At 37.1% G+C, this 10,891-nt stretch overlaps 1 protein-coding gene across 3 annotated transcripts in view; it reads left to right on the forward strand.

Moving 5' to 3' along the window:
• Nucleotides 1-10,629, forward strand: part of LOC119503118 (zinc finger protein 239-like) — a 32,648-nt gene extending 22,019 nt beyond the window's left edge. Inside the window, exons 2-4 of one of the 3 annotated variants that reach the window (XM_037794711.1) lie at nt 6,726-6,855; nt 9,123-9,303; nt 9,640-10,629. In XM_037794711.1, coding sequence (XP_037650639.1) covers nt 6,726-6,855; nt 9,123-9,303; nt 9,640-9,767 — 439 coding nt within the window. In that variant the 3' untranslated portion in view covers nt 9,768-10,629. Of the gene's footprint in view, nt 1-6,725; nt 6,856-9,122 lie in introns of all 3 variants that reach the window. The other 2 variants (XM_037794710.1, XM_037794709.1) reach the window with 2 other exon arrangements.
• The last annotated feature ends 262 nt before the right edge of the window (nt 10,630-10,891 follow it).

Raw genomic sequence — 10,891 nt, forward strand, 5'->3', positions numbered from 1 at the left:
AGCTTTAATGTGACTGTATTAGACTGTAGTCTACATTACATTAAATAGAGTTATTCAGCTTTAGTGTGACTGTATTAGACTGTAGTCTACATTACATTAAATAGAGTTATTCAGCTTTAATGTGACTGTATTAGACTGTAGTCTACATTACATTAAATAGAGTTATTCAGCTTTAATGTGACTGTATTAGACTGTAGTCTACAATTACATTAAATAGAGTTAGTCAGCTTTAATGTGACTGTATTAGGACTGTAGTCTACATTACATTAAATAGAGTTATTCAGCTTTAGTGTGACTGTATTAGACTGTAGTCTACAGTACATTAAATAGAGTTATTCAGCTTTAATGTGACTGTATTAGGACTGTAGTCTACATTACATTAAATAGAGTTATTCAGCTCTAATGTGACTGTATTAGACTGTAGTCTACATTACATTAAATAGAGTTATTCAGCTCTAATGTGACTGTATTAGACTGTAGTCTACAGTACATTAAATAGAGTTATTCAGCTTTAATGTGACTGTATTAGACTGTAGTCTACATTACATTAAATAGAGTTATTCAGCTCTAATGTGACTGTATTAGACTGTAGTCTACAGTACATTAAATAGAGTTATTCAGCTCTAATGTGACTGTATTAGACTGTAGTCTACAGTACATTAAATAGAGTTATATCAGCTCTAATGTGACTGTATTAGACTGTAGTCTACAGTACATTAAATAGAGTTATTCAGCTTTAATGTGACTGTATTAGACTGTAGTCTACATTACATTAAATAGAGTTATTCAGCTTTAGTGTGACTGTATTAGACTGTAGTCTACAGTACATTAAATAGAGTTATTCAGCTTTAGTGTGACTGTATTAGACTGTAGTCTACATTACATTAAATAGAGTTATTCAGCTTAAATGTGACTGTATTAGACTGTAGTCTACATTACATTAAATAGAGTTATTCAGCTTTAGTGTGACTGTATTAGACTGTAGTCTACATTACATTAAATAGGTTTATTCAGCTTTAATGTGACTGTATTAGACTGTAGTCTACATTACATTAAATAGAGTTATTCAGCTCTAATGTGACTGTATTAGACTGTAGTCTACAGTACATTAAATAGAGTTATTCAGCTCTAATGTGACTGTATTAGACTGTAGTCTACAGTACATTAAATAGAGTTATTCAGCTTTAATGTGACTGTATTAGACTGTAGTCTACATTACATTAAATAGAGTTATTCAGCTTTAGTGTGACTGTATTAGACTGTAGTCTACAGTACATTAAATAGAGTTATTCAGCTCTAATGTGACTGTATTAGACTGTAGTCTACAGTACATTAAATAGAGTTATTCAGCTTTAATGTGACTGTATTAGACTGTAGTCTACAGTACATTAAATAGAGTTATTCAGCTTTAATGTGACTGTATTAGACTGTAGTCTACATTACATTAAATAGAGTTATTCAGCTTTAGTGTGACTGTATTAGACGGTAGTCCTACAGTCACATTAAATAGAGTTATTCAGCTTTAAGTGTGACTGTATTAGACCTGTAGTCTACAGTACATTAAATAGAGTTATTCAGCTTAATGTGACTGTATTAGACTGTAGTCTACAGTACATTAAATAGAGTTATTCCGCTTTAATGTGACTGTATTAGACTGTAGTCTACAGTACATTAATAGAGTTATTCAGCTTTAATGTTGACTGTATTAGACTGTAGTCTACAGTAACATTAAATAGAGGTTATTCAGCTTTAATGTGACGGTATTAGAGCTGTAGTCTACAGTACATTAAATAGAGTTATTCAGCTTAGTGTGACTGTATTAGACTGTAGTCTACAGTACATTAAATAGAGTTATTCAGCTTTAAAGTGACTGTATTAGACTGTAGTCTACATTACATTAAATAGAGTTATTCAGCTTTAGTGTGACTGTATTAGACTGGTAGTTACATTAAATAATAGGTTATTCAGCTTTAATGTGACTGTATTAGACTGTAGTCTACAGTACATTAAATAGAGTTATTCAGCTCTAATGTGACTGTATTAGACTGTAGTCTACAGTACATTAAATAGAAGTTATTCAGCTTTAGTCGTGACTGTATTAGACTGTAGTCTACAGTACATTAAATAGAGTTATTCAGCTTTAAAGTGACTGTATTAGACTGTAGTCTACATTACATTAAATAGAGTTATTCAGCTTTAAAGTGACTGTATTAGACTGTAGTCTACATTACATTAAATAGAGTTATTCAGCTTTAAAGTGACTGTATTAGACTGTAGTCTACATTACATTAAATAGAGTTATTCAGCTTTAGTGTGACTGTATTAGACTGTAGTCTACAGTACATTAAATAGAGTTATTCAGCTCTAATGTGACTGTATTAGACTGTAGTCTACATTACATTAAATAGAGTTATTCAGCTTTAGTGTGACTGTATTAGACTGTAGTCTACAGTACATTAAATAGAGTTATTCAGCTTTAATGTGACTGTATTAGACTGTAGTCTACAGTACATTAAATAGAGTTATTCAGCTTTAATGTGACTGTATTAGACTGTAGTCTACAGTACATTAAATAGAGTTATTCAGCTTTAAAGTGACTGTATTAGACTGTAGTCTACATTACATTAAATAGAGTTATTCAGCTTTAAAGTGACTGTATTAGACTGTAGTCTACATTACATTAATAGAGTTATTCAGCTTTAAAGTGACTGTATTAGACTGTAGTCTACATTACATTAAATAGAGTTATTCAGCTTTAAAGTGACTGTATTAGACTGTAGTCTACATTACATTAAATAGAGTTATTCAGCTTTAAAGTGACTGTATTAGACTGTAGTCTACATTACATTAAATAGAGTTATTCAGCTTTAATGTGACTGTATTAGACTGTAGTCTACATTACATTAAATAGAGTTATTCAGCTTTAGTGTGACTGTATTAGACTGTAGTCTACAGTACATTAAATAGAGTTATTCAGCTTTAATGTGACTGTATTAGACTGTAGTCTACAGTACATTAAATAGAGTTATTCAGCTCTAATGTGACTGTATTAGACTGTAGTCTACAGTACATTAAATAGAGTTATTCAGCTTTAAAGTGACTGTATTAGACTGTAGTCTACATTACATTAAATAGAGTTATTCAGCTTTAAAGTGACTGTATTAGACTGTAGTCTACAGTACATTAAATAGGTTTATTCAGCTTTAATGTGACTGTATTAGACTGTAGTCTACATTACATTAAATAGAGTTATTCAGCTTTAGTGTGACTGTGTTAGACTGTAGTCTACAGTACATTAAATAGAGTTATTCAGCTTTAGTGTGACTGTATTAGACTGTAGTCTACATTACATTAAATAGGTTTATTCAGCTTTAGTGTGACTGTATTAGACTGTAGTCTACAGTACATTAAATAGAGTTATTCAGCTTTAAAGTGACTGTATTAGACTGTAGTCTACATTACATTAAATAGAGTTATTCAGCTTTAATGTGACTGTATTAGACTGTAGTCTACATTACATTAAATAGGTTTATTCAGCTTTAAAGTGACTGTATTAGACTGTAGTCTACATTACATTAAATAGAGTTATTCAGCTCTAATGTGACTGTATTAGACTGTAGTCTACATTACATTAAATAGAGTTATTCAGCTTTAGTGTGACTGTATTAGACTGTAGTCTACATTACATTAAATAGAGTTATTCAGCTCTAATGTGACTGTATTAGACTGTAGTCTACATTACATTAAATAGAGTTATTCAGCTCTAATGTGACTGTATTAGACTGTAGTCTACAGTACATTAAATAGAGTTATTCAGCTTTAAAGTGACTGTATTAGACTGTAGTCTACATTACATTAAATAGAGTTATTCAGCTTTAATGTGACTGTATTAGACTGTAGTCTACATTACATTAAATAGGTTTATTCAGCTTTAAAGTGACTGTATTAGACTGTAGTCTACATTACATTAAATAGAGTTATTCAGCTCTAATGTGACTGTATTAGACTGTAGTCTACATTACATTAAATAGGTTTATTCAGCTTTAGTGTGACTGTATTAGACTGTAGTCTACATTACATTAAATAGAGTTATTCAGCTTTAATGTGACTGTATTAGACTGTAGTCTACATTACATTAAATAGAGTTATTCAGCTTTAAAGTGACTGTATTAGACTGTAGTCTACAGTACATTAAATAGGTTTATTCAGCTTTAATGTGACTGTATTAGACTGTAGTCTACAGTACATTAAATAGAGTTATTCAGCTTTAGTGTGACTGTATTAGACTGTAGTCTACAGTACATTAAATAGAGTTATTCAGCTTTAATGTGACTGTATTAGACTGTAGTCTACATTACATTAAATAGAGTTATTCAGCTTTAGTGTGACTGTGTTAGACTGTAGTCTACAGTACATTAAATAGAGTTATTCAGCTTTAATGTGACTGTATTAGACTGTAGTCTACAGTACATTAAATAGAGTTATTCAGCTTTAATGTGACTGTATTAGACTGTAGTCTACATTACATTAAATAGAGTTATTCAGCTTTAATGTGACTGTATTAGACTGTAGTCTACAGTACATTAAATAGAGTTATTCAGCTTTAATGTGACTGTATTAGACTGTAGTCTACATTACATTAAATAGAGTTATTCAGCTTTAAAGTGACTGTATTAGACTGTAGTCTACAGTACATTAAATAGAGTTATTCAGCTTTAAAGTGACTGTATTAGACTGTAGTCTACATTACATTAAATAGAGTTATTCAGCTCTAATGTGACTGTATTAGACTGTAGTCTACATTACATTAAATAGAGTTATTCAGCTCTAATGTGACTGTATTAGACTGTAGTCTACATTACATTAAATAGAGTTATTCAGCTTTAGTGTGACTGTATTAGACTGTAGTCTACATTACATTAAATAGAGTTATTCAGCTCTAATGTGACTGTATTAGACTGTAGTCTACATTACATTAAATAGAGTTATTCAGCTTTAGTGTGACTGTATTAGACTGTAGTCTACAGTACATTAAATAGAGTTATTCAGCTTTAATGTGACTGTATTAGACTGTAGTCTACATTACATTAAATAGAGTTATTCAGCTCTAATGTGACTGTATTAGACTGTAGTCTACAGTACATTAAATAGAGTTATTCAGCTTTAGTGTGACTGTATTAGACTGTAGTCTACAGTACATTAAATAGAGTTATTCAGCTCTAATGTGACTGTATTAGACTGTAGTCTACATTACATTAAATAGGTTTATTCAGCTTTAGTGTGACTGTATTAGACTGTAGTCTACATTACATTAAATAGGTTTATTCAGCTTTAGTGTGACTGTATTAGACTGTAGTCTACATTACATTAAATAGGTTTATTCAGCTTTAGTGTGACTGTATTAGACTGTAGTCTACATTACATTAAATAGAGTTATTCAGCTTTAGTGTGACTGTATTAGACTGTAGTCTACAGTACATTAAATAGAGTTATTCAGCTTTAAAGTGACTGTATTAGACTGTAGTCTACAGTACATTAAATAGAGTTATTCAGCTTTAATGTGACTGTATTAGACTGTAGTCTACATTACATTAAATAGGTTTATTCAGCTTTAGTGTGACTGTATTAGACTGTAGTCTACATTACATTAAATAGAGTTATTCAGCTTTAATGTGACTGTATTAGACTGTAGTCTACAGTACATTAAATAGAGTTATTCAGCTTTAATGTGACTGTATTAGACTGTAGTCTACATTACATTAAATAGAGTTATTCAGCTTTAAAGTGACTGTATTAGACTGTAGTCTACAGTACATTAAATAGAGTTATTCAGCTTTAAAGTGACTGTATTAGACTGTAGTCTACATTACATTAAATAGAGTTATTCAGCTTTAATGTGACTGTATTAGACTGTAGTCTACAGTACATTAAATAGAGTTATTCAGCTTTAATGTGACTGTATTAGACTGTAGTCTACAGTACATTAAATAGAGTTATTCAGCTCTAATGTGACTGTATTAGACTGTAGTCTACAGTACATTAAATAGAGTTATTCAGCTCTAATGTGACTGTATTAGACTGTAGTCTACAGTACATTAAATAGAGTTATTCAGCTTTAATGTGACTGTATTAGACTGTAGTCTACATTACATTAAATAGGTTTATTCAGCTTTAATGTGACTGTATTAGACTGTAGTCTACAGTACATTAAATAGAGTTATTCAGCTTTAATGTGACTGTATTAGACTGTAGTCTACATTACATTAAATAGAGTTATTCAGCTTTAATGTGACTGTATTAGACTGTAGTCTACAGTACATTAAATAGAGTTATTCAGCTTTAATGTGACGGGACAAAACACAAGAGCAGCAACTGAAGATGAAAGATATCAAATCTCTCCATCAGAGACAGAGACGTGACTGTAAGCTCACAGTCTGATCCAGTAATAATGTGTTTGTTGATTTAAAGGTTCAATAGAGTCGATTTTAAATAGTAGACATCTATTTGGATCTCGGCTCAACAGCATTCAGTGACTTTATTTCAGCTACTTCAACAAATGGAGTTAATTTAAACCCAGTCAGTGAAATGCTGTTAAACATCGACTATATTCGATGTATCGCCCACCCCTAGTCCCGAGTAACAAACTAATATCTGACACACAGTACACCTTCGATACGGACTGAATGAATGAGGAAATAAAACACTAATCACGCCTTCTGAAACAGAGACCAGGACCAGGACCAGGACCAGGACCAGGAGAGCAGAATGGAGGAGCAGCAGAACCCGGACCAGCAGAGCCACAAGGTCCCCAGAAGACCAGCAGCAGGCCCGTCCTCTGATACCACCGATGTTCAGGTCAGTGTTCATGACTTCATGGCTTCATAACGACACTAAAGACACGAAGAAGAGTCAATAACTGAATAAATGACTGTTTAAACGACACAGAACTGATGATTTTACCCACAAAACTGAAAACTGTGTTGGAAAAACAGCATTTATTGTGCAGTCTGAGTAATGTGACGTCATATCCGTTTAAAACCAAAACAAAGCCGAAGGTAAAAAGCAGAAAGCGGTGGAGGGTCTGCGGGGATATGACCTGCAGCCTCACCAGTGTTTCCTCTGTATGCCAGCAGCAGCACCGCTGATAAAATGCGACCGCTGCTGCTGAATGTTTTTATGAGAGGAGAGGACTCCGTCTGATCTCTTTAGAAACTAACGTTATATTATTTTGCGCTACAGACGCTTCATATCCAGGTCAATTCACACACCTGTGAGTAAAGCATATGTAAACAAAAAACAAACATCTTTGCAATTACCTGATGTCAGTTTGGTTCGGCACACATGTGAACCGCAGATTAATTACACAGTTTAACCATCATAGTCGTTGCGTGCGGCCCGGACCGGAAGCGGCTGCACAGTAAACTGCCGGGGCCGGTAGAAAACGGAGCTGCAGCTGCATTCACTTGCATCCAGACGTCAGAGTTTCGCTCTTATGAATTTCCGATCAGCCACAACCCTCTATAAATATAAACTGAAGTGGCAGCTGGGGTTGCTGTATTAGTGTTAAAACTGCCAAGGAATGTCCTCGGGCGCTCGCATAAAGACCCTCTCCATCTCAAATGTGATGAGGTTGGAAGAGGTCCGGCTAGGAGCTGCTAAGGTTTGGCTGTATGGGCCAGAAACAGAACCCGTCTCAGTGTTAGTGTTAGTGTTAGGTGACTCTTGGGCAAACAGGTCGGCGATGGTACTTACCTGGCCGTGCTGAGGTATTTCTTGCCTGGACTCTGCTTTTTGCTCGGCAACCTGAAGCTGTTCATACAGAACGTCAGTCTTCTTGCGCAACCGGGCATAATCTCAAAATTGCTATTCATTTTACTTAGATAGTAAAAGGCAACCCCTGTGGTCTTTGTTGTAGTGGAAGACTGTTGTGCTGCTGTAAATGTACAGGTGAGAGGCTTTTGCATGTGGCTTACAAACTGAAGTATTGGAGGCTATTTTTACTCTTCTCCTATTAGGCTGTTAATGAGGTGACTTCAGCATCTCTGGTGAGTAATAGCTATTTAAGAGTGTGTTAGAGATTTCTAAATCAAATAGTAAGCCAAATTGCTATTTGAACAAGAAAGGAAAAGTACTAACCACCAGTACACACTGAAGCAATCCACAAACCACAAATGACTATATGCTTGGCAAATAGTGTGCAAATGAATTTTCAAAAATCAAAATGTCTGAAAAATTAATATCTCAAATTTGATAATTCTGGATTGTTTTGCATAAATATTGCAATAAAGCTGGTATTAGATAGCCTCACACGGGGCACCAACATGTTGGGATTGAGTAGAAGCAGGTTTGGTTATTAGCAAATATTAAAGATTATTGATATTAATAACATTATTAATAAGCATAAATATTAACAGGGCACCACCCTGGGATCAAGGACCAATAACTGAACTGTTGATAAAGTCTAAAAAAGGGTTGTTCATTCAAAATATCAGTATTTAAAGACTACTTTGAGGTAAATGGTGAAGAAGTTAATCTGAGCACTGAATATCACAACCAGCTGCTCAGGTACACCGTGCACTACCTGCTCAGATACTCTGTACATTACCTGCTCAGGTGCGCCGTACACTGCCTACTTAGGTACACCGTGCACTACCTGCTCAGGTACACCATGCACTACCTGCTGAGGTACGCCGTACACTACCTGCTCAGGTACACCATGCACTACCTGCTGAGGTACGCCGTACACTACCTGCTCAGGTACACCATGCACTACCTGCTGAGGTACGCCGTACACTACCTGCTTAGGTACACCATGCACTACCGACAAACAGAATTACAGAAATTCAAGCGCCCTCATTCAACATGAGATGGTGTAATTACTATAGCAATGGAAACTAGGGAATTATGAAATGTCAAGGGGGCAGCTGTGGGGATCAATCAAATGTCTGCAGAGGGACACGGCCCTGCAGTTGGTTGTCACAGGTGGTAGTGCATTAGTCAAACTGGAACATTGTGGGTTATGTTCCACAGACATGCTCTAAATGTTCTTTATGGTTCTAGATAGGTCGCTCCACCATGGCATCTCACTGACTCTCTCTCTCTCTGTATGTCTGTTGCTATAGAAACGGAGAAGAAGAAAGAGACTGATTCATCAGAGAGTTCACACTGGAGAGAAACTACACAGCTGTGACCAATGTGAGAAAACTTTCTCTTTTCAGAGTACCCTCAAAGTCCACCAACGCATTCACACTGGAGAGAAAACCTACAGCTGTGATGGATGTGGGGCAGCTTTCACTATATCAGGTGATCTGAAAATACATCAACGCATTCACACTGGAGAGAAACCCTACAGCTGTGATGAATGTGGAGCAGCTTTCACTACATCAGGTAATCTAAAAAGACATCAACGCATTCACACTGGAGAGAAACCCTACAGCTGTGATGAATGTGGGGCAGCGTTCACTCAATCAGGTGTCCTAAAAAGACATCAACGCATTCACACTGGAGAGAAACCCTACAGCTGTGATGAATGTGGGGCAGCTTTCACCCAATCGGATGCCCTAAATATACATCAGCGCATTCACACTGGAGAGAAACCCTACAGCTGTGATAAATGTGGCACAGCTTTCACTCAATCAGGTGACCTGAAAAAGCATCAACGCATTCACACTGGAGAGAAACCCTACAGCTGTGATGAATGTGGGGCAGCTTTCACTACATCAGGTGCCCTAAAAACACATAAATGCAATCACACACAGTCAGTTTAACACACATGGGGAAAAGACACTGGACCATTGCTTCATCCCCTTCCGCAACGGCTACAAAGCCCTCCCCTGCCCGCAGTTTAGCAAATCGGATCACTCCTCCAGCCTCCTTCTTCCCGCCTATAGGCAGAGACTGAAACGTGAAGCCCCCGCCTATAGGACCGTTCACTGCTTGTCAGACCGATCAGAAGCCATCCGTCAGAATTGTTTGAATCACGTGGATTGAGAGATGTTCAGGACTGCCAACGACAGCATCAGTGACTTCACAGACACAGTCACCAGCTTCATAAAGAAATGCACAGAGGACGTAGTCCCCAGAAAAACAATAAAAACCAAGCCAAATCTAAATTCCAGGATAAACAGTGATGTCCGGGCAGCCCTCAATGCTCGGGACACAGCCTTCACCTCAGGCTCACCAGAGGAATACAAACACTCACGTTATTCATTAAGGACAGTAATCAAACAAGCAAAGAGGGACTACAGACAACAGGTGGAGTCCAAGCTCACTTCCAACAGCCCAAGGCACTTGTGGCAAGGATTCCAAACCATGACAGACTTTAAAGGACCTAGACAACAAATCACAAACACAGCACCCACCCTCCCGGACGAACTTTATCATTTTTACTCCAGGTTGGACTCCTCTGTCAGACCCTGTGTCATGTCCTGCCTCACCCCTGCAGACAATCAGAACCCCCCCTTACCACCAGTGCCCCCCTTGCTCTCTCTGGACTGTCCCCACCTGCTTCAAATCCACCACCATCATCCCCATCCCCAAACAACAGAAAGTGACCAGCTTCAATGACTGGCGCCCCATAGCCCTCACCCCCATAACCCTCACCCCCATAGCCCTCACCCCCATAGCCCTCACCCCCATAGCCCTCACCCCCATAGCCCTCACCCCATAGCCCTCACCCCCATAACCCTCACCCCCATAGCCCTCACCCCCATAGCCCTCACCCCATAGCCCTCACCCCCATAACCCTCACCCCCATAGCCCTCACCCCCATAGCCCTCACCCCATAGCCCTCACCCCCATAACCCTCACCCCGATAGCCCTCACCCCCATAACCCTCACCCCCATAGCCCTCACCCCCATAACCCTCACCCCCATAACCCTCACCCCGATA

This window comes from Sebastes umbrosus, chromosome 15, assembly GCF_015220745.1.
Source record: "Sebastes umbrosus isolate fSebUmb1 chromosome 15, fSebUmb1.pri, whole genome shotgun sequence".
In the NCBI taxonomy this organism is placed as follows: domain Eukaryota; kingdom Metazoa; phylum Chordata; class Actinopteri; order Perciformes; family Sebastidae; genus Sebastes; species Sebastes umbrosus.